This window comes from Gadus chalcogrammus, chromosome 6, assembly GCF_026213295.1.
Source record: "Gadus chalcogrammus isolate NIFS_2021 chromosome 6, NIFS_Gcha_1.0, whole genome shotgun sequence".
Classification (NCBI taxonomy): domain Eukaryota; kingdom Metazoa; phylum Chordata; class Actinopteri; order Gadiformes; family Gadidae; genus Gadus; species Gadus chalcogrammus.
In genome coordinates this window covers 21,814,982-21,839,822 of record NC_079417.1, presented here as the reverse complement: position 1 = coordinate 21,839,822, position 24,841 = coordinate 21,814,982, and the positions used below count along the sequence as shown (strand labels likewise).

Sequence of the window (24,841 nt, the reverse complement as noted above, 5' to 3'; positions counted from 1 at the left end):
GAAGTCAATGAGGAACAAACGTTGACTTCAATTGTTCCGTTTACACTTTAATTTTTTTGCTATTCAATTTGTCTAGGCACATCAGAGGAAGTTGAGGGGACAGCGTTCCTGGAGAAGCAGCTTGAAGACATTTTTGGGGCCCTGAAACGCAAGCTGCATGAGGATACAACCTTCACAGTGAAATCGTTTGTGGAACCATTTGGGAAGCGCCAAACTGACAGTGCTTTAGTCAGCATTGTTTTACTTAGGGTAAAACAATTAAGTGCAATCTAGCGTTCGTGCAAGACCAAGGGGCTTCCATCAAACTAGTGCTACCATAGGTGTCCAACCGACAGCGGTGCCCGGAGAAAGGCAGCTTTGGGTGGTAGGAGAACCCTTGGAGCTGGCAGTTCCCCAAAGAGCTCCAGAAAGGAGCATGTGTACTCCAGACAAGAAAGACCAAAGGGTGTACCACACAACCTTTCATACTGTGTCCAGGAGAACACTTCCTTGGGGAAAACCCACTGAGCGCCCCTCCCCACACAACTCGGCCCCTCCCCGAAGGGTGATTTTACAGTTGCTATTGTTATATATCCAGATGTTATTTTTACTAATTTCTCCAAGATGGATTTAAAAAAAACATGACATCTCAATTCGACATGACAAATTTCACAACACCAAATTTATTTTCCTTGGCACCATAATAATTTATACCTTATACCATTTCCACAAATAATCAGGCGTAGCCTCCTATTCAAGAAGGATAAACTTATAGACAAACCACGGTATTCCACTTTTCTAAGAGTGAGAAACTAGGCTCTCAAATTGTATGCAAAATCACTCAAGACTGTAATCAAAAGGGTAGCCTAATAGCCTACAGTTATCAAAAAAAAAACAGCAAGGCCAACAAATGATTTGTTTGTAAATAATTCCGAGACAGACGGAGAGGCGCTCCGCAGCTGGGATGGGACGCCTGTAGTTGGTGTGCCCGTGAGAAATCCTGTCACCGCTCCCAGCTAGCAGGTCATGAAACTGGGCCTGAGTCAGCCTCAAGGAGCACTGGAAGTGGCTGTGATCCAGACGGGGCTCCTGGAGAAGACGGTCAAGTTCACCGAGCTGTGTGCGCCTCCGAAGGATGTGATGAACCCAGACATGTTCTCTGGATTGGCCTCTCTGACATCTCTGGTACTCCCACAACAAGTAAAGAGTCGCAGTAGTGGTTATCTCTATGGTTGATGAGAATGAAGTGGTGGAAATAAAGGTTGGCGCTCAGGAGGTAAGCCCCGCCTCCTCTGGAGAAGGCAGAATATTCGAGGGTTGTGTCGGTTTTTACTCATCCGAGTTAACATTGCGGTTTGCATGGTCAAGCTCAAGCAAGTACGGGAGGCGAAAGTTTGCTGACGAGATTCAACCTAACCAGACAACACTGTTTGAGTATCAGGTCCAGTTACTTCCGTTCAAGCTCTTTTCCTCTTTTCTGACTTTATTCTCAGACTTCTGACTTTAATCTCAGAATTCTGACTTTACTCTCAGAATTCTGACTTTAAACTCAGAATTCTGACTTTATTCTCAGAATTCCATAGTTCTGACTTTGATCTCAGAATTCTGACTATGAACTCAGAATTCTGACTTTCTTCTCAGAATTCCATAGTTCTGTCTTTAAAGTCAGAATTCCATAGTTCTGACTTTAAAGTCAAAATTCTAACTTTAACCAAATTTCTGAGTTTACGCCAAGATTCTGAGTAAAAAAAAAAAAAGGAAAAAAAGGGGGGGAACTCAGACAGTCCTTTGTGGGACACCTAAATAAGTTGTTAATTAAGCCGAACAATAAGGGTTGGATGTTTTGGGAAAGTCTATTGAGACAGTAGTCTTCACAGTGGGCAACCCACTTCCATTGCCAGTGTTAACGGGTGGACCTAAAGGTCCTCGTGTCGAGTATGTTGTGTGTTCCCTCTGCTCGTGTGTTTGTCCAGCCAGGCCTGCAGCAGGGGCAGGTGTTTGTCCACCCATCGGATATTCAACTCAATGGTCTCGTACGTCTGCTGAATGCACCTCAGCTCTGAGCCCATCTCCTTGGTCAGGGAGCCAAAGAACTCCTGAACCTGAAGAAAAAAGTGTGAAGAAGGAAATAACAATTGCATTGTGCAGACGAGTCCATGCTAATGATTTAAAAGGATTAACCTTGAAAAATGTGAATTCTGACAAACGTTGAAAACTTGTAATTGCTACTTTTGCAGGTTTGTAAAGACACAATAGTAGTAGACAAAATAGGAGCTGTGTTCAACAGATATTGTTTAAAAATCTTATTTTGTGTGTGTGTGTGTGTTTGTGTGTTTGTGTTTGTGTTTGTGTGTGTGTGTGTGTGTGTGTGTGTGTGTGTGTGTGTGTGTGTGTCATGATCCGCCTCTGGTTTTCTCATTCACCTGCCTGCCTTCCTGATCACTCCCAATTAACCCAACCACCTTCACCTGTGTTTCCCCTATATCAGTCCTTTCCTCCCAAACATTCCCTGTCAGATTGTCTCTTGTGTTTCACAGTGCTTTCCCGCGATTCAAATCCTGACCTACCACCGTTCCTGCCTGCTCTCTGATCCCTGCCTGTCTGACTCATCTGCCGGTTCCTGATCCCCGCCTGTCTGACTATTCTCCCGGTTCCTGATCCCCGCCTGTCTGACTATTCTGCCGGTTCCTGATCCCCGCCTGTCTGACTAATCTGCCGGTTCCTGATCCCTGCCTGTCTGACTATCCTGCCTGCCGATCCTGTATCCAGATAAACTATTGACACTGTTCCACGCTCGTCGCCAGTCTGTGCACTTGGGTTCAGCCAAACGCTCACGTTAGAGAACAATCTGGCCAAGAATGGACCCAGCCCAGATGGACGACCGCTTCTCCCGGATGGAGAGCGCGCTACACCAATTGATGGCCGCCACGGTTCAAAGACAGCAGGGTCTGGTACAACTCTCCAAAGCAGTCCACAAACCTGTCCCAGAGTTTCAGCCACATTCTATCCGGCCACACGGGTTCCCCCTTTCCAAGCCTTCAGTACCCCCTGTCTTCTCCTCGTCTGTCCCAACCGCTCCCGTTGGATTGGGCGGTCCCGAGCCGATACGATTGGCCCGCACCCCCCTTACATCGGAAGAGAGGGATAAGAGGCTAACCATGAACATCTGTTTGTACGGCGGCCAGCGTGGTCACTTCGTCAACCGGTGCCCAGCAAAGGGGCAGAGTCCCCAAGTGAGCAGGAATATTCTTGTGAGTTCCGCCATGGACACTACTTCTCCATCAAGACCCATTCTCTCCGGTTCCCATCCCATAACCGCACTTGTCGATTCAGGGGCAGACGAGAGCATCATGGATCGGTCCCTCGCTCTTCGGCTGGGACTCCATCCAGAGAGACTGCCAGTGCCGATCTCCGCCAGAGCCCTGGATGGGCACGTGCTGGGGAGGGTGACTTCCCGGACAAATCCTGTGCACATGCTCCTGCCTCGAGGCCACAGGGAGACCATCCAGTTCATGCTCCTGCCCACACCCAACCAGCCGGTCATCTTGGGTCACACACACAACCCCAACATCGACTGGTCCACCTGCTCCATCCGAGAATGGGGAGTTGCCTGTCAGCAATCCTTTCTCAGGACCTCTTCACCGTATCCTGTTGCTCCCGCTCCTGCTCCAGCCTCGGACGTCTCCGGGGTCCCTGCCGTTTACCATGACCTCAGAGGTCTTCAATAAGGCCAGGGCCACCTCCTTGCCCCTTCACCGTCCCTACGACTGTGCCATCGACCTACTTCCGGGCACTTCACCCCCCAAGGGACGCTTGTACTCCCTCTCTATTCCTGAGCGAAGGGCCATGGTGGACTATATCCAGAGTTCCCTAGCCACAGGGATCATCCAACCCTCCTCGTCACCGGCTGGGGCCGGGTTCTTCTTCGTGGGCAAGAAGGACAAGTCCCTGAGACCCTGTATCGATTATCGAGGTCTGAACAACATCACAGTGAAGAACCGCTACCCCCTTCCACTACTCTCCTCCTCCTTTGAGCTGCTCCAGGGCGCAACGGTCTTCACCAAACTCGACCTGAGGAACGCCTACCACCTGGTTCGTATCAGAGAGGGAGACGAGTGGAAGACGGCCTTCAACACCCCCACGGGGCATTACGAGTACCTCGTGATGCCCTTCGGCTTGACCAACGCCCCGGCAGTCTTTCAAGCGCTAGTCAACGACCTGCTGCGGGACATGATTGACAAGTTTGTCTTTGTTTATCTGGATGATATCCTATTTTTCTCCCGCAATCTCGTGGAACACGTCACCCACGTCCGCTCAGTTCTCCGTCGCCTCCTGGACAACTCCTTGTTCGTCAAAGCGGAGAAGTGCGAGTTCCATGCTTCCTCCGTCACCTTCCTAGGATATATTATTGCTAAGGACTATGGAGTCAGAACAGTCTCATTATTAATGAATGCACAGAGAAGGATTCACAAATGTATTTTGTGATTTATATATAAATTACTCTCTTCTCACAAATACATTTCAATGCACACACAAATGGATATCGGCATGTATAAATGTAAAATAAATCCATAAACAAAAATAAGTTTCACAAACATATTTCTGATCCACACACAAATATGTCTTGTTTTAAATAAAGGTAATATAAATCCATAAATATATTAATTTAAAAAAGATTTGCAATTTTCATCAAAAATGTATTTGGATGTTGTTACATTTATGTACAAACTGTTAAACTTGAATTTACAAGACGCTTTTCATTTGTGAGCTTGTTTGCATTTGTGTGTGAAACTGTCTGCATTTATGTGTGGATTTTTGAGACTCTCCTGACGTCGCTAGATTCACAAATGCATTTTTTTCAACAAGGAACTCTCTGTAGCCAATCAGCCTCCCTCGTTTTCAGCCAATCACATGGCTGCAGTTCCGACCTCTGAGTCCAGCCTCCGAGCCTCCCGGTTCTCTGTCAAATGTCTACTCTATCGGAAAGAACATGGTTTTTTGAATGATCGTACATAACAATCTCTAGGTGGTGAAGAAGTAAATGCTGCGTCACGACACTTTTTCCATCTAATTTCGACTGGGTTTTGGGATTATCGGTGCCGTTAAAGTAGTAAACGGCACCGACGTAAAAACCCAGTCACAGCAGTCATGTGGTTGACTGAAAACGAGGGAGGCATCTGATTGGCTACAGAGACTTCCTTGTTGAAAAAAATGCATTTGTGAATCTAGCGACGTCAGGAGAGTCTCAAAAATCCACACATAAATGCAGACAGTTTCACACACAAATGCAAACAAGCTCACAAATGAAAAGCGTCTTGTAAATTCAAGTTTAACAGTTGTACATAAATGTAACAACATCCAAATACATTTTGATGAAAATTGCAAATCTTTTTTAAATTAATATATTTATGGATTTATATTACCTTTATTTAAAACAATACATATTTGTGTGTGGATCAGAATATGTTTGTGAAACTTATTTTTGTTTATGGATTTATTTTACATTTATACATGCCGATATCCATTTGTGTGTGCATTGATTGTATTTGTGAGAAGAGAGTAATTATATATAAATCACAAAATACATTTGTGAATCCTTCTCTGTGCATTCATTAATAATGAGACTGTTCTGACACCATAAAGGACAGCCTTCAGATGGATCCAGCCAAGGTCTCTGCTGTGACATCCTGGGAGACACCCCGGAGACACGCAAGCAGATGCAGCGTTTCCTGGGGTTCGCCAACTTCTATCGGCGTTTCATCCGAGGGTTCAGCTCCATCGCCTCCCCCCTCTCGGCCCTCACCTCACCCAAGGTTCCTTTCCGTTGGTCTGACGCTGCTCAAGAGTCCTTCGAAGCCCTCAAGACCCGCTTCACCACCTCCCCCATCCTCCAGATCCCCGAACCCGAACGTCAGTTCATTGTGGAGGTGGACGCATCTGGTGTGGGAGTAGGGGGGATCCTCTCCCAGCGTTCATCCTCCGACCAGAAGGTCCACCCGTGTGCTTTTTTCTCTCGTCGCCTAACCCCCCCGGAGAGAAATTATGATATTGGAAACAGGGAGCTTCTGGCGGTGAAGCTGGCCCTGGAGGAGTGGCGGCACTGGCTAGAGGGAACCAGGGTTCCGTTCCTGGTTTGGACTGATCACCGAAACCTGGAGTATATCCGAACCGCCAAGAGACTAAACTCCCGACAGGCCCGCTGGTCTTTGTTTTTCGACCGGTTTAACTTCACCCTGTCCTATCGCCCTGGCTCTCGGAACACTAAACCAGATGCTCTTTCTCGCAGTTCCCCGAGTCCCCTGATGAGACGGCAGAACCCTCCACCATTGTCCCAGCCTCCTGCCTTGTCGCTGCTGTCACCTGGGAGATTGAGGAGAAGGTAAGGGCCGCCTCCCTTAATCTGCCAGCCCCCAGTTCCTGACCGCCTATTCGTTCCAGCCCCCCTCCGCTCCGACGTGCTCCAGTGGGGTCACGCTTCCCGACTTCCTGCGACGGCGCTTCTGGTGGCCGTCACTGGAGGAGGATGTCCGGGGCTTCGTCAACGCATGCCCAGTGTGTAACCAGAGTAAGACCTCTTGTCGTCCTCCTGCCGGCTTCCTGCACCCCTTGCCCATTCCCCATCGTCCCTGGTCGCACATCTCTCTGGACCTCGTGACCGGTCTTCCCGCGTCCAAGGGCCACACTGTCGTCCTCACCCTTGTGGATCGGTTTAGTAAGCTGGCCCATTTCATCCCCCTTACTAAACTCCCCTCTGCCAGAGAGACTGCGGACCTGCTCCTCCACCACGTCTTCCGCCTCCATGGGTTACCCACCGATGTCGTCTCTGACCGGGGGCCCCAGTTCACCTCGGTCTTCTGGAGGGAGTTCTGCAGCCTAGTCGGGGCTACCGTCAGTCTATCTTCCGGCTTCCATCCCCAGTCGAATGGACAAACCAAGAGGGTTAATCAGGATCCTTCGATGCCTGGTGAACCGCAACCCGGCCTCCTGGTCTGACCAACTGGTATGGGTAGAATACGCGCATAATACCCTCCCTGTTCGATTTAGGACGTCTGGAGCCGTCCCTTGCCGGGGGGGGGGGTACTGTCATGATACATTCCCTGCCAGATTGTCTCTTGTGTTTCACAGTGCTTTCCCGCGATTCAAATCCTGACCTACCACCGTTCCTGCCTGTTCTCTGATCCCCGCCTGTCTGACTCTTCTGCCGGTTCCTGATCCCCGCCTGTCTGACTATTCTGCCGGTTCCTGATCCCCGCCTGTCTGACTATTCTGCCGGTTCCTGATCCCCGCCTGTCTGACTATTCTGCCGGTTCCTGATCCCTGCCTGTCTGACTATCCTGCCTGCCGATCCTGTATCCAAATAAACTATTGACACTGTTCCACGCTCGTCGCCAGTCTGTGCACTTGGGTTCAGCCAAACGCTCACGTTACAGTGTGTTCGTTCTCACCTCTTTCAGCATTTGTGGGGTGGAGTACTGGTCCGTTACTCCAGTCACCATTTCAGCTATGGAGCTTGAGCCTTCCCCAAACCTTAACACACACACACACACACACACACACACACACACACGCACACAAATCAGAGTATTAAAACCTGTTTATTATTAATATTATCACTCAAAAGCTGTAGATCATTGGAAAGTGCTCGAAAGATGATACAATTCCTCTAGAATATAGTTAACACTGATGGTGGCAGGGTTATGAGTTAATATGATCTCATTAATATATAACCGTTTGCAAAATTTTGATGTTTAAGAAGTCGTCAAAAATATGCCAGTGCATTGAACAGCCCAATGCTAAAAGCCAATGTTTTGTGCATCCAGCCAAATATAAGTATAATCATAGAGGTCAACTGTGTTGAAGTATTACCCATTGAGATAGGCCGTCTTTCTGAGAAGTCTGAACTATGGGCCCTGCACTTTGAAAAAGCAACGATTTTCGGTATGTGCGCTGATAATATCCACACAGAAAGACCCCAGTCAGATCCCAGTTGGGTTTGAACCCCGGTCCTTATTGCAGAGATGTGATTTGTGCCAACCATTGAGCCACCATGCCAAGGTCAACCCTTTCTAACACATGGGAATGACATGAGACAAGAGGCAGACTGACTTCTTGATCAGGGCCGGCCAGTTTGCCCGGAGGAAGTCCCATGCTAGCTTGTAGCCATGGGGGTTCTTGCTAACAGCGATCACCACATGGGGAAGATCCTGGGTCTTCAGAACCTCACCACGAAAACTCTCCTCCAGCAGTCTGAGAGAGAGAGAGAGAGAGAGAGAGAAAACAAAAGCATGAGCGAGAGCTCAAAGAAATTGAATGGAAAGGAAGAAGACAACTGAATTGCCCAGAACGGTGTTGTACTGCACATCCAACCATCTACAACGCGGACCCACATGTGGAGTTTGTCCGTCAGGGGGCTGATGGAGAGCGCCAACTTTATGCGGCTCTTGACTGACGTGTCCGGGGAACGGCTGTACATCTCATACAGGAAGTCCCACCCCTCTGGAGTGCGGGCTCCAATAGCAAACACGCATAGGCTGATGTCGCTGGGGAGACTGGAGAGGGATGAACATAGAAGACCTTGACATCCTGCAGGGACTAAGGTTGAGCAGAAGACAAACATTAACAAGACATTCATTCCTGACCCTGTGGGGAACCTCGTCTGCAGAGATTCAAAAAGGTATTCATAATATACTGTAATATGCAGCTATTATAAGCAACATAATTTCAATTGCTCAGTGCGCACAGGTTTAACCATCCATGTCCAATGCTGTGCGCCACCTAGGGGACCTTACTGGGCTCCTCCAGACAAAGGAAGCCATTTTGCGGTAGAAGTTTGTTCATAATAGCGTAATGCGCCATGTTGCCATGCAGGAGTGTGTGTGGCAATGTTGTAGATGTCTAATGGGAAAATGAACATAGATAAAATTACAAACAATAACTTCAGTCATTGAAGGCAAAAATAGTCCCAGGTTTTTTTATTTGCTTGTACAAATCAAGAGTAGGCCTGATTTGACTAATGGTACAGCTCAAACTGCTGTTTAAAAGTCTTCCAGTTGGCGTCGAGGTTCCCGGTAAGTTTTAGAGTCCCTGGTGGCTTTATAGAATCCATTCCTGGTACCATTTAAAGTTATGTAATTATAAATAAACAACTTTGGATATTTCTAAGTAGGTGTCTTTATTTTACCAGCCTTCATGGTTCTCCCGTTACACAATGGGCTAAACTCTCACTCCCGTCAAGTCTAGCTCCATCTGATCAAGTAATCAACACTGCCACTTAGTGGTCATAACATATAACATATATACAGAACATGCATATCATTACAGCATCCTTTCCTTCTGCCCTTGTAGTCCATTTCAAATTACAGTGATGCCACTGGTGGCTTTGTATCAATTTTATTCACATAACTATCCCTCCCTACTATTTTGTAGTTCACCAAAACACCCTGAAACAACTTGAGTCTCACATTCTTGTGCCACCATACACCAACAGTGCAAGCAGGCCAATTGCAACAGACTCGGCCAGGTGCGGCGGCTTAAACCATCATCCACACACAATACATAGTCTGGAAGGTCTAAAAGAAAACGACAGCCCAAGCCTAGAAGAGGTGCCATGATGGGTCAGAAAGAGTCTGGAGTGGTCTTAAATCAAAATGTTCTCATACAGTGGCAGGTGCAATGTTGATCAGAACAGACATTCTCACAAACTAATTTCCCTCACTAATAAATTACGGGTGGACCATTCTTACAGATTACCCTCCAGATAGCTCTTACATCGGGACCAAAGAGAGGGGTTCAGGGTTGGAGACCAGGTAAAGGGAGACTGACCTCATGTTACCGTCCAGGGCCTTCCAGCTGTGGAAGAGCCTGCTGGCCTTTTCCACGCAGGGCGCATGGTTGCGCACGCAGGCAAACATCAGCAGGTAGCTCCTCAGCACCCTCTCAGAGACCGACCCGGAGTCGCTCCACGTCTGCTGGTCGATGAGGGTCTGTAACAGCTCCACGATGTAGCCCTGAGAGGAAAGCATTTCATCCACTTTAACTGAAGCCATTGTTAGAAGGCCGGGCGACACGTCGCCCACGGCAGAATGGTTCAGTCCAGCGACACTGATATCAAGTATGTATCAGGGATTTGAACCAGTTCAAGAAAGGAAAATGAAAACAAAATCATACATATATTAATTACTTTTCTCTGAAAATGTAATTTCTCAAATGTAGTGGAGTGAAACAAGGCACAAGAGAGCTGCTGGAGATATGTTGCAGTGAGGGAGAGGTTTTGCCAAAGTATTTTCACTAATGGCTTATTTTTTACTATTCTGTTCCATCAAACAATACGAATCAGAACTTTTGGGGGACTGTGTGGGGGCTTATACACGGTTGGCGTCGGGCGAACCTTCATCTGGTTCTCCAGCGTCTTCATGTCCCTCTTCTCCATCAGCTTGTAGATGGGCACCAGCTCGCTGAGGCCCTGGGTGACCGCCAGGGGCTCCATCTCCCGGGACAGGTACAGGGACAGCTCCAGGGCCGTGTCCAGCGGCACCTTGCCCACACTGGGACACACACACATACCACCTTTAACCATCTCCCGCATGTTGAGAGAGATGAATCAATATGTTGTTATTTTGACGATGTACATTCACAACGTGCATTTTGTATGTTTCCACAAAAAAAGTACTTAAAGTTCTCCTTTTAAGTACCTTGCATTTAGTCAGGTGAGTCTCAGAGAGGCATCTCATTTGCGAGAGAGATCCCATAGCAATTATTATAGCAGATAATCTATTAATAGATAATAATCAGTTGCCATCCCAGTTAAGCTTAGTTTAGGAGGTAGCTGGTTGTAGGAGCGTACGGTATAAACGGTATAGAAAGTACACCGGTGTGAATTTGCGCTACAATATGGATTTTTGACGTTACCGTGAGACCGGGCTTACTGGTAGACAGTATTCTGTGTAACGCGTTACAAAGTAAGTAGCCCGTTAAAACAGTAATGTATCTACTTTTTCAAGTAAAAAGTAAAGTTACGCGCAACTACTGAAAATATGGTAACGAAACATAGTTCCTTTTTCAATTCGGTGCAACGTTACTGACAGATTTGACAGCGATACTGCCTTCTCAGGCGGTATCGCTATAGTATGCTATTGCGCAAGCTTCCCTTCACTCTGCATCTCTTCCACATCGCTTCCGCAGGCATTTTTCAAAGCCAGTCCTTACGACTAAAAAAGCCAGCAGTGGAACGAGTTAACAAACGCCGTCACTGTTTACCTGTGTAAGGAAATGGTTCCCTTTCAAAATGTCGATAGAAAGGGCTTTAAAGAGATGGTCAAAACACTAGATCCCAGGTACGCGTTACCTGCCCGCACACACTTCAGCCAAATTGAGGTGCCAAAACTATACCTCAAGGTCCGCGAGCAAGTGGAGAAAGAAATCCATACTATTAAACATTAGGGTTTTTCAGAAATGGAAGTAACTTGAGAAAAGATTTAGCATTTTTTTTCAGGCCGTTTTGCTGCCTAACCAGTATTTTACTCCTTCAGAAGCATTTGTACTGATATTAAGAGATAAAATTGACATATCCTGACCGCCTATGCCTCAAATCATACCCTGATATACATTTTAGTCCATACCGTACAGCCCTAGCTAGTTGTCTTCGAACCGTAATGATACTAGTTCGATCACCGGCCCCTCCTATCTGAGGGTCGAGGTGTCCCCAAGCAAGAGACCTAACGAGATGTCTGTGGACTTGTGTAGATGTCACCGCCGTCGGTGTGTGAATGTATGTGACTGAACCTTTGTAAATTGATTTGGATTAAAGCGTCTGTTAACTGCCCTAAATGGAAGTGTAAATGCGATGAAAGGGGAGCCCTGACCTGACCAGCTGGAAGACATTGTTGATGAGGCTGGCGCGGTCGCTGCTGCTCAGGGCCGTGGGGTTGGTCTGCAGCAGGCGGGTCAGGCCGCTCCAGCCCTGCCCCTGGTAGTGCACCATGTAGTAGCCGCTCATGTCCACGTTGAACTTGACCCAGTCCACCTCCTCCTCCAGGTACAGGACGTCTGGTGGGACAGGTACACGTTGGACCCACTCAGACATGAAACCATTGGGTCAGCGTGACTGAAGCCATTGTTGGGCCCATGTACCAGTGGCTCTCGGTCAGTGGTCCCTTATCAGGTCCTGATCCATTGGCCATTTTCATTTGTAACAGGCAATAAATAATAACAATACAGTTTTTCTCAATCGTTTAAACATGTTTTCTGAAACTATAGCTCAATTTCTCAAAACACAAACCTGAGAAGAGTTAATCATTTTGTCAAAACTACACAAATTCTTCTCAAAACAGTTTTTTTCCACCAAACAGTAAAAACTGCTATCAAATCTCTTAGAGAGCATCAATCAAACACTGGTGTGATCAATTTAAAACACAAACCCAACATCAAAATACTATTTACATATGTTTTGGCTTTATGAGGCCATATTACATATTCCAATGTATAAAATTGTTTAGAAATAGCTTTCTTTTTTAAAGTTGCAATTAGGTGGTACATATAGTATAAAGACGGATGCCATATTGTAATACAGTACTGTAAATATATCATATAAATATTGCATTGACACAATCGTATCAGAATACAATGCATATTTGTCTATCCAGAGCTCCAATGGGCTAAACTCTCAATCCCAGCTTCCCAGAGTCATTCTGTACATTTATAGTTGATGCTGCAACATTGTTCTGACAATACACCAATGTTACCTATTTGGGTAAATTACAGTACAGTAATTGCACTGATAATTAAAATGAAAAACACTACGGTAAGAAAATGTTTAGACTGTCTTTCGGGGGATGTAATGAAATCAATACAAAAATATTTATTTTTTTTAATGTAAAACACAGTCAAATGTTTAGCTGAACTGACTGCATAAAAAGCTTTTCGTAGGACAACCAAAAATAAAAATAAGAATATAAATGAGGTGAAACAGATCTACATGTAAATCAGTATGTATCCCACCTCCAATCCTGATCAGGCCAAAGGACCATATCTACAAAGTAGAGCTCACCGAGTCCTCTTTAATGCTCTGACACATGATTTAAGTGTTTTGCCAGTTGAGTTTGAACAGGTGAGAAGTGGGTAAGACTTATTGGTAATTAGGTGTTGCTTTTTGAAGGCCAGTGTGATCCAGGTGAACCAAGTGTGCTAAATGATGAGATTTGTGCTTAGAGTTAAGCAAAAATGTGTAAACAGTGGAATTGTGCTTAGAGTTAAGCAGTCTGGAGTCTTGTAGTTGATAGATGAGCTTTACATTTTCAGAATTGTGTGCATAGTTCCATATTTTGTGTGTATACAATCGAGAAAAACTGTAATAATTCAGTTTTTTGACCTCTTTTTACTGTATACTTTTATTGTATGCAATTAAATGTGCATAATGAGAAACTTGGTGTCATGAACCCAACTTTAGTTGACCAAATCAAGTAAGTTTGAATCTGGGAACCTTAGTCGCCCCTAAAAGCATAGGTCTGAATAAATGTATTTCACAGCCTATCTAAAGTCACAGTTTGTGTTTACTAAACATAATGCACACGCGACATCCATATGACCTTATTTGGATCAGAGATCAGTTAACCTTATTAGTTTTCTTCGTTGTGGTGGTTAAATGTGTTTCTAAGATAACAATAATTCATTAATTTGATAAATTCAGTAGATTATTGAGACTCTGTATCATTCTTTGGTGGCACAATATGAAATGGGTTGGGCATTGACCTCAAAAGTTACAGGGTTCTCACCAGTTTTGTTCTCCAGCAGAAAGCGTTGAATGGTGTTTGAGTGGCTGGTTTTGTAGGTCAACGGGATCTTCCACAGGAACCTATCGACGCACAGCATTAATGCTGATGAAGACATTGGTGACCCTGACAGTGAGAATCATCTCTTCTAACACACCATGAATACGCATTAACAATGTCCTCAATTAGTCAAATATCTAATTAGATTAGAATCATTTTCTGTCGATCGATTGATCGATGTTGGAGCCCTACTCATTTATCGCACCTTGGTTGACTGAAAATACCGGAGGATCGTCACTCTGAACAACCTGCACGTTTTTATTGGACATAATGGCCCTGCCCGAACAGGGGTTCCCTGGGTAAGCTCTGTAGACCTTACCCGTCGCTGAGGGCGGGACCGTCCGTTTTGAGGTAGCGTTCCTGATGGAGCCTGACCTCGCGACCTTTCACCTCCACCGTGACCAATGGGAAGCCCTCCTGCAGAGTCCAGGTGTCCATGATGGTGCCCACGTCCAACTCGTCGTCTGTGTACCATTTCTACACAAACACGTACACACACTTTCAACCAACCACAATCATTACAATTCTATAGGAAAATATATATAGTTTATTTTTTATATTATATTATAATATATTTTATATTCAAGAAGTCACACAATGCAAAGCCTGCCGGATATTTGTTGTACAACAGAAAGTTCTGTGACATTTTGCCACCGTCCGTGTCAGTACTCAGGTTCACTCCACGATATTCAAAATCCCGGCCAATCAAATTCCTGATGTTTAAAGCATCAAAGCAGACAAACGAGAAAACAGGAAGTGCCGTAGATCTTGAGGCGTATTCAGCGGAGGATTATGGGTATTCCCAGCATGGGGGGGCAAGCGCTCTACTTCCCTGGCTGCTCAAGTTGTCAGAGAATGGAGGTACGTCGGTACTTACAAAGCCCTCGGGTCGCAGCTTCCCCTCGGAGCAGAAGGCCTTCTGCTGGACTCCGCCCACCTCAAACTGGTCGGACTTACACACCTGTTCGGGGGGGACACACAACTCCTTGACTCGCATCTAACCACACTAGGACACCTTGTTCTAGCTACGATTGACCTCTACTTCCAGAAATCCTGTTGCCTTACAAAGTCGGACAAAGAAAGCCTCACAGAATTCTCTGAATTAACTGTAATTTGATCATGATTATTTGTTTGAGAGTACGAACAGAGGACAAAATAATAATTGGAAGAACACACACATGAGGACGGTGGGGACGCCTACTCACGTTGGAGAGGCTCTGCCAGAGGTGGCTGTTGACGGTGTTCTGGTAGCTGTAGCGACGGAGGTAGCGGATGATGCCCTCATTGAAGGCCTCTGGGGTCAGGAAGTCCCGCAGCATGTTCAGGATGCAGGCCCCCTGCGTTCACACACATGGACCAGTGGAGGCTTCTCCAGTGAGGAGAGGGAGGAAGATCCTCCTTAACATTGTTGAGAATAATAAATGTAGATTGCCCAGACTACCGTAATGAACGAATGTCCTTAAATATGACCACTTTAATGCCTTTGTATATGTAATGTTTGTTTCCCTGGGTAAAGGGACATTAGCACCCCCTATCGCCTATTGAAAATTACTTCAGGGAGGACGTTCATCCCTCAGCCTCCGTTGACTACCATTCATTTCCCCCCTCCTCTGAGTGGGCGGGTCTAGCTATCGGATCTGGATCCCGCCTACGTCTGTTCATAGCCCATGGCTGCCCTATAAATCAATAAGCGGGAGCCCTGGCGGTGGACAGCCTGGAGGGAGGGGTTATCCCCTCAAGTCTAGGCTACGAGAACCAACAAACCCGTTCAGTCGTATGGCTCGTTTCCATCGAGCGGTGCGCTATTGTTCGTTGCGGTATAGTCTCTGTTCGCATATATTGGCGTTTCAGTAGCCCTCGGCCGGGCTGCGAAGCCCAAAGCCGGGCTACCCACGGCCGAGCTGTGGAGCCCGCGAGTAGGATTGACTAGATCTATAAATGAAGTTAGGGTTATATCAAACCATTCTGTTTGATATTGTGGAAAGGATGTTAGTGAATGATTCAGAGCATAATGCATTTTAAATGACATCCCTTTTGGTCTATTTTTCTTAAATCAATTGTAGGTGAAAATATACATAGCCAAATTACAACCAATAGCTTCAGTCATTGAGGGCAAAAATAGGCCCAATGATAAGCCCAGATTTTTTTATTTAATTTACAAATCAAGAGTAGGCCTGATTTGACTAATTGGCTTTGCATCCCTTCCTTCTGCCCTTGTAGTCCAAGACTTGCTGACCAACAGCTTTCAAAGTTGCCACTGGTGGATTTGTATAAATTCACATAATTATCCCTCCCTGCTATTTTGTAGTTCACCAAAACACCCTGAAACAACTTGAGTCTCACAAACTCATGCCACCATACGCCACTAACAGTGCAAGCAGGCCAATGGCAACAAAGCGTGCAGTCCTTCCACCCTCACTTTAAAAACCACCAGCCGCCACTGACACGGACACACACACAGGGACACATCATGAACACACATACGGACACACACAGACACACCATAAACACACAGACACAGACACATCATGAACACACACACACGGACACACACGGACACACCATGAACACCCCACACAGACACATCATGAACACACACACACGGACACACCATGAACCTCTGTCCTCCCGTTCCGGTGTCGTAATTACAGGCATTCCTTTTTTCTGTCCTTTTCGTCATTTACAGATTCTCTGGGAGTTTAAGGTGGAAATTTGATCCCTTTATATTAGTCTCGATACTCGATATTCTTTGTCTCAAATTCCTAGCCCAAATCTGGGGAGACGGGTAACCAAATGGGAGATTTGGAACGAACATTCTGTTGTTCTTTCTGTTATATAAATGTTGTACATTCTGTTTTTCTATAAATGTGGTTCATTCTGTTGTACGTTCTCTGTTTGATAAATGTTGTACATTCTGTTGCTTGTTTTTATATAAATGTTGTACATTGTGTTGTATGTTCTGTTATATAAATGTGGTTCATTCTGTTGTATGTTGTGCTTTATAAATGTGGTACATTCTGTTGTATGTTGTTAATTCCCCCCATGATGTGCCGCCCTCTCGGCCTGGTCGCCCTTGAGACGCCTTCAATGTGTTCCACCGGGATAAGGGTTAAAAAAGGACGGCACCTTGCTGTACGAGACGTCATCAAACATCTCCCGGATCTGGGAGGGGGTTTCCACCGGGGTGGAAACCCCTCCTATGGGAGGAGGGACAAGTCAATGAAGAGGTCAGAAAGGTGGAGGGTTAGGGAATTGAAATTAGTTTCCAGCCTGATGACAGTGTGGTAGGTTTATAGAAGGTACCATTTAGGGGATTTAGCTGACACTTTTATCCAAAGTGCCTTACAACGAATCATTCACACATTGACAGTGGATTCAACCATTGACATTGACCATTGACACATTGACGGCGGATTCAACCATGCAGGGTGACAGCCAGCTCTTCAGGAGTAGTCAGGGTGAGGTTCCTTGCTCAGGGACACCTCGACACTCAGCTAGGAGGAGTCAGGGATCGAACTAGCAACCTTCGGGTTACCAGTCAACTTGCTCTACCTCCTGAGCTAATGCCACCCAGTACCAGGTGAAGAGAAGGTGCCAAGTGTAGCGAAGGCGCCAGGTGTAGAGAAGGTGCCAAGTGTTGAGTACTACACGTCTCCGGAGCTCTCACCACTTGAAGCTCGGGGTAGGTGATGTCCACCGAGACAAACTCCATGAAATTGGCGAAGCCCTCGTTGAGCCACAGGTCGTTCCACCACTCCATGGTGACCAGGTTCCCAAACCACTAGACAACAACAGGAAACCCAGTTAGCCATCTCACCCCTGGATATGGCAAACTCATTTTGATCTTCTTTAAGAGATAAATTGTTAATTTACTCACAGATGAAAAGAACTACAAGCAATTATGTATTATATATATATCCTGTCTGTAATCCATGTAGTAGTGAGATGTACTGTATTTGCTATGATTCTAATCAAATTAAAACACATTTGGTTTTCCCCATTACTAAATATTTGCCAGGTATGCGTTTAATATCACATCCTCTCGTTATTAAATAATAATCGTCATTGGTCAGCAAGGACCAAATTCAATTTTGAGAGATTCAATGGGTAGATTGAGTCATTGATATACTACTTTGAATCTAGACATTTAGTAACTTCAATACTACTTGAACAAAAGTGCAAACAAAACGTGAAAAAGTTACACAGCAGAGCTTTAGAAATGTGATGATATTAATAGTTAAATTAAAAATATCAATTAAAAGGTAAAAAAGAGAAGACATTCAGCTAAAATCATTAGCTGAATGACTACAATCCATTCTAGCTGAGTAGGTGGATCATTGGGTTTTGGATTGTAGAGACAATGCACTCTCCAGCAAATCAAACCCTGATCAGACTGATCTACAGCCATCTGGTGTGTGCCAGAGAAAGGCCCGTAGTGGACCCATCCCCTTAGGCCGTTTATTTTTTTCTGCTGTTGTACCTCACAACCCCAGATTGTAACATGGTATTTTTATTTTAGTGCTAATTAATGTGTGTGTGTCAGCAATGCATGTGATGCATCATGAAGCACCATCATGCAATGGCTCTTTGGTACATGAAACCTGAAGCTCTTGCTAATTAAAACAACCATCTCCTATATTAGCTTCACACACACACACACACACACACACACACACACACACACACACACACACACACCCACACACACACACACACACACACACACACACACAAACCACACACACACACACACACACACTGTACATAATACTGCTCCGTATACCTGAGCCAGCAATATATTTATCCTTTTAAAAAGGTGCTGAAAACTATTTCATGTAGACGCTCACTTAAAGACTACAGGGATCTTTGTTAATTTTGTGACTCTGCAGCAACGTATAGGAATCTCATGTCTAAACTCAACAAAGTGTAGCCTGGAGCTAGCATAAAATAACAAATCTTGCATATTGTACATTTAAAATAGTATTTATTTTTCATTTTTATCTCCATATCCCTAGCTAGTGAAATGCAAGATCCAGGTGAAAGGTTACCTGGTGGGCCAGCTCGTGAGCGATCACCATGGTGATGCCCAGCTTGTCGGAGGCTGAGGACTTGGGTTGGAAGAGCAGGCCTGCCTCCCTGTAGGTGGTCAGACCCCAGTTCTCCATCGCCCCCGATTGGAAGTCTGGGATGGCCACCAGGTCTGCAGGGATCAACAACACAACATCTATTTGGATCGATTTGAGTACATTTGCATTTTCTCTAATCTACTCTAGACATACCACTACGACTGTGCTGGATTTTTAGCATTCACTCAATACAAAGAATATAATTATTCCTACTTAAAGCGATAATAGAAGGAGTCCTAACAAGGACTCTGCCATGCATGGCTGAGGAGTAGGTGGTGTCCGATGGATAGAGTTTCATTCACAACGGATTCTTGATTACTAAAGACATCTCAGGATTGTTTACCTTTAATTTTGGTCTTTCTGAACATAGTGTGCTACATTGTGAACTTTTCTGCATTCAGAGACACAAGGAGCCTCTAGATTGCATTTTTACAGTCTTGTTTTTCTTAGAGGCTCGTTTTCTGTACCACATACATTGTGGGATAAAGTCAAGGGCTTCATAACATCTCACTTGAACTCATCTTATCTGATTACATGTAAAAAAAAAAAAATATTCAGATCGTGAGACTAGGGGTGCAGAGGTGTACCCGAGTAATCATCAAGCAAATCATGAAGCATTACAGAATTATTGTGATATTGTCATTTTCCAACATCTTCTAAATACATGATATATTTTGTTGAATTATTGTTAAGTTTTAGAGCAGGATATATCTTTAAATAGTCCAAAGCTCTTATTTATAATATAAACCATATTATTATTGCTTTATTTCATACCCATATAAAGTTGTCTTTGCCCTTTTACCACAAGGTTCATATTTGTAGTTCTATGAATGTATTTATAATGATGGCAAAGGGTTGTACACCAATCATGATGAGGGACCGGACCACATACCCTGCTTCGGCAGCGGGTAGGGGATGTCGAAGAAGTCATCGTAGAAGTCCAACAGCTTGACCGCAGCATCCAATGCGAAGGAGGTCTGGTCAATCTTCTCTGGTGACGGTAAACGGAAATCTGAGGGATGTCATATTTTCAAATGTTCACACACTCACACTCACGCCACAGACCTAGTGATGAAGAGGTTAAGGGTTATCAAGGTGTCCATTTAGCATCAGCAAACTGTGTTTCATCAAATTCATTGTAATCTCAAGTAATTTCAGTGCATCAATGTCCTTTTTGTTTCAGTTAACACATCAATAAATAAAAGGGGAGGTATGACTAAATCACAACAGACAAGATGCGTCAATGAAACATTCAACCACCCAATCAGATCGTCCATTGTATGACTCATTGGTTTGATAGCCAATGGGATGGCTACTTGGTTAGAGAGTTAATTGTATGTCCATTTAAAGATTCCTCAGTTATCATGTAACCCCCTCCAGCTCACCTTGACCCCGTGTTGGGTGGTCTTGCTGACAGACAGGAAGTCGGACACGATGAAGGCGACCAGGTATGTGCTCATCCTCACACTGGTGTCAAAGTAGTCCTTCAGCAAGCCCCCGGCCAACTCTACTGTGTTTATCTTGGAGAGGAAGGGGAGCAGTGAGAGAAGTACAATCTGGAGGAGAACGTCTCGAGTCGAACCACACAATCACCGCAACAACACAGTCATCAAAGCGGTGTGATATGCTGCCATCATCACCGCAAACGTCAACAAACACCAGAGTAACACTTTCCCCAAGGTCCCACTGTGGCCACAGCAATAACATCACCACAGCAACCAGACAGTGGACACAATAGCAGGTCTGACTCTCATGTACCTTGGGCATGTTGGATATGGCGATATGGCGTGGCTCGCGTACAATCTGAATTGTGAAGTTAGCTTTGAACGCCGGCTCGTCAAAGCATGGGAAGGCTGCCCGGGCGCTGGTGGCCTCAAACTGGGTGGAGGCCACGTACCTGGGGAACAGAGGTCAAGCTGTTAGTACTTTAGTTGTAATCGACATATTTGGTCAACATCACCGCGGAAGTGTTGTATATCCACAACATAGACTGATAGTCACCTACCTGATCTCCCCACTGCTCGCACGGTAACTGCTCTTATAGAAGCCCTGATAGTTATCTGACAAGTTGGCGGAAAACTCCAGCAGAACGTCATACGTCCCGCCTTGGTAGAGGACCCGGTCGGAAAGAAGAGCTAACTGTTCAGAAGCAGGTTGCTCTAGGAAGCGCAGGGGGGTCGGAGGTCCCCCAGGCACCAGGAGCGTCACCTTGGAGATGAGCAGCTCGCTGCTGTGGAGGACGATGGTCGTGGTGTTTTCTAGGACCTCCAGTTCGATGTGGACCACGCCGGTGAAGCGGAGTGTGTTCATGTCGGGGTGGACGGTGAGGTTGTAGTGAAGGGGAACCACTGTCTGGGGGAGCCTCATGCGTTCCCAGGGGAAGGCTTGGTCGGCCGGGGGAGGCGTCCCGGCAGCGTCGCTGCCCGGTAGCTGTGCCGCGAGGGAGGGAACGCTGGCCTCCAGCAGGAGGAGTACGAGGAGAGGAACAGCTAGCATGGTGGCGAAGGAACGTTGGGTTTACACCACTCCTACGGGTTACAGTAGGAAAAGGAGAACACTGTTTAATTTAGCAATCTGGGGTTGTGAGGTACAACAGCAGAATACACAAAGTTTGATCCTGCATTGAAAAAATAAACGGCCTAAGGGGATGGGTCCACTACGGGCCTTTCTCTGGCAAAAAAACACTGGGGTCAATTGCTGAAAAAAAACACAACGTTGTGCTTTTCTTACTGTTATGACAAGTGGTCACATTAGCTCATTACCTCCTAGCTTAACATCGGAGCAAAAACGTATTATTAAACATCCATGAGTGATAAGCAGCTGAGGAGTGGAAGAGCTGGGTCAGGTTCACTGGCTCGCTAACTGCTGCTAGGATGCCATCCGCTGAAAGGCAGCTCTTGAGTTTCAATCTGCTGCTTTAAAGGACATACATGCCTTACAGTTGGAGGAAACTATTATAAAATATAGGTCGGAAAAAGTGGAAAAGGAAGCATGAATTGTGGCAGCAGCCGCCAAAATTGAAAGCCATATGGGGATGATCTGAATGTCTATTATGAAGAAACAAGCAAGCCAGTGGAACCTCCATTTACTGACGAATCTGCCTTCAATTTTTTTCAAGTGGCTGCTGTACCTAAGACCCCACTTCAGAGAGCAGTTTGGTACATCTGTAGTAGCACTCAGTTAGCCACTAGTGCAACTAGTCCACAACTGGTAGATCCGGAAATCAACATCTTTCATGAAAACCTCAAGGAGGCAAAACAGGAAACTGCTGATCTCATGATCATGCATAAAATGTATCCGAACAACCTAAAGTGAAAGTATCAATGTTTGATGGCAATTGGTTACCCACTTTATTATCAAACTTTTAATTCATACATTAACATATAAAGGAGAAGACTAGTAGATGTCACATAGTCTCTTTACTTTCAGCTCATGTCAGGCCAGATATTTGATTCGTAGCCGTCTGCAAATGGATGTGGGCAGAGGATTTCCAGAACCCCCATGTCTGTCTAAGAGACATTTTGGTGACGAGATGATCTGAAATTAATTATCGGGCACTGATTATAAGGCACTGAACTGAACATAAAAGAAGAGGATGGGAAATCTTTTTATTCCCAAGGGAATGTTGCCACCACATTCAAGACTGTGAACACATGTATGAACTGGATGTTACATCCACGTTAAAAGGGATAGTAATAAAAACTAGAAAATGCATTTCCTGCAGAAAATGCGGTGAGTGCTGTAATAGGCCTACAAAGTGAGGTTGAATTGTTTTTTTAATAAAGCCTCATAGATTAAGACACAAAGAAACGCTAAATGGCTTAAATCAAGTGAAGGGATTGAAAGGTCAAATGTATAGTTTGCAAACCCGGTGTTTATTTAAAAAGACAGTTTAACAAGCATTACCGGTAGGTCCGTGTTTACAGGAAGTCCACACAAGTCGATTGCCGAATGCGCCGGAGTTCAGTTCAAGGAGGAACGTTTTGGAATTTATAATTTCAATCATTCGGCAATCGACTCAAACAAGTCAATCATTCGGCAATCGACTTGTGTGGACTTCCTGTAAACACAGACCTACCGGTTATGCTTGTTAAACTGTCTTTTAAATAAACTCCGGGTTTGCAAACAAAGTTGTTTGTGCTTCGTTTTATGTGTAGGGACCCTAGTCATGCTGCTGCAGTGGTTTGGTGCTATTTTTAACAATTTTAATGGTTCAAAAATGCAAATTTAGAAGCGAAACTCAATGCGCCAAGCCAACAACTTGGACACCAAACATTGCGCCCAGCAAACTATAATACTCGATTTTCAATTAAAAAGGTATCTGGTAGGCTTATTTGATGGGTTTTAATGCCAAAACAAAGATCCTGGGTTCAATTTGCGCCGGAATTACACTTTAAGTAAATCAACTAAACCAACTGAAACCGAAGCCGGTATGAAACTAAAACTGTGATTCTGAATAAAATGTAAATGATATCGAAATTCCGTTTGGATATTATTGAAGATACAAGTGTGTATATTTGTTAAATGGTTTGAACGAAGATAAACGGTTGAAAAATGATTTAGTTACTTCTTAAACAGATGAAGTACCAGAGGCCTCCTATTGACTCCCATGTTAAAAAAGATAAAAGAGATTTGAAAAGATATATTTTAAAAGAAGAATATCTTTAAAGTATAAAATGTTTTAAAAATCTGAAAAGAAGCGCGCGATTCCAAACTATTCAGAACATTTTAAAATTCGAACAGTGTCTCTTGGTGAAAAATTGAGGAAGGAGATAGGTCCCAAATAATAATGAGGTAAGAAAGCAAGAAGAAAACTTATGAAGAACAATAGTTGAGCTCTGCATGCAGCACTCACCTAATAAACATACATGCTAGATTTAGACATATTTGGAATTCATTGAGCACAGTTTAACATTGTATTACACCCAGTTTTTGGAGACATATTTACATGTATATTTTAAGTATATTATATTTAAGTATATTTTATATATTATATCTATTTTAAACAAAATAGCTGTCCAGGCTGAGGTATAGCTATGACTAGTCCAAATCCGTAACACACGGAATAAAGTGAACAATATAAGTGGTTTAAAGACCATATCTAAGTAAAGAGGTGTGTGTGGGTCATGCGGACAGGGTCGTCGGGACATCATACAACCCCTACCTCGAACCCACCCCCTCGCCACGGGAGGGTATCAATTCGATTGATCCAATGTTGGACTGATCCATTATGAGGTCGGATCAGATCACTGGAAACAGCTATGCTGCCTGACAGGGAAACATAACTGCCTCTCTAGTAGAGGACCCTCGTGCTTCCTACATTTCAAGAACATATCAAGAGTGCACTTTTAGTAATTTCTATCTATGTATGGCCTGTTTCGTTCAGGCTTTAGGGAATTGAAAAATAATATATAGTCTATAACTTATAGACTATATAACTAATATTTTGCATTAATAATAACTAAACGGTTTACCTGTGTGAGCAGCGGCTTCTCTCCGAAAGTGAAAGTGAAAACAAACGATTCATTTCAGGTCAACTGCATGCTTGGAGCGTCCCCAGCGGTACCACAGTCGTTTCTCGAGACAGGTCTATCTCTGAATTTAAAGTTATTCAGTTTTCAACTAGTGTATGTTATGAACGTGATTGAACTTTATTCAAAGGTTGGATCGTTTTTGAGACGCTGAGCACACAGTTGAAAGTGCATTGTCATAATAAAGACTTCCGTGTTGTATTCTTCAAAATAAAAGCCTAAAAATGGTAAATAATAAATGTATCACATGAATATGTCCAGAAATGTGAGCAGAAAGTACAGTGCACCCTCTAGTTATATATATGTCAATATTTCAGATTTTCTAAGGAGACTGCCTCAAAATCTGAAACGAACGTGCTTGAAAGAACGAAATGTAAAC

The 24,841-nt window shown here is 44.6% G+C and overlaps 1 protein-coding gene across 1 annotated transcript; it reads right to left on the bottom strand.

Annotated features, from left to right (window-relative positions):
- Positions 1-31: 31 nt before the first annotated feature.
- LOC130384939 (endoplasmic reticulum aminopeptidase 1-like) lies at positions 32-24,671 on the bottom strand. Its single transcript, XM_056593347.1, has 18 exons — positions 24,406-24,671; positions 20,937-21,459; positions 20,690-20,828; positions 20,298-20,451; positions 19,824-19,925; positions 18,854-19,005; positions 17,473-17,586; positions 15,011-15,142; positions 14,683-14,766; positions 14,125-14,282; positions 13,749-13,828; positions 11,841-12,024; positions 10,367-10,523; positions 9,802-9,986; positions 8,367-8,528; positions 8,086-8,226; positions 7,425-7,506; positions 32-2,081 (listed from the first exon to the last, which is right to left on the bottom strand). The coding sequence occupies exons 2-18, from the start codon at positions 21,425-21,427 to the stop codon at positions 1,896-1,898; spliced, it is 2,703 nt and encodes a 900-aa protein (XP_056449322.1). The 5' UTR covers positions 21,428-21,459; positions 24,406-24,671; the 3' UTR covers positions 32-1,895.
- Positions 24,672-24,841: the final 170 nt, after the last annotated feature.

Coding starts and splice junctions, on each gene's coding strand:
- LOC130384939 (XM_056593347.1), bottom strand. CDS start 21,427: ATGCTAGCTGTTCCTCTCCTCGTACTCCTCCTGCTGGAGGCCAGCGTT. Junction 19,006..19,823: donor CTACCCGCTGCCGAAGCAGG/GTATGTGGTCCG, acceptor TGATCCCTGCAG/ACCTGGTGGCCATCCCAGAC. Junction 14,283..14,682: donor AGCTGCGACCCGAGGGCTTT/GTAAGTACCGAC, acceptor GTGTTTGTGTAG/AAATGGTACACAGACGACGA.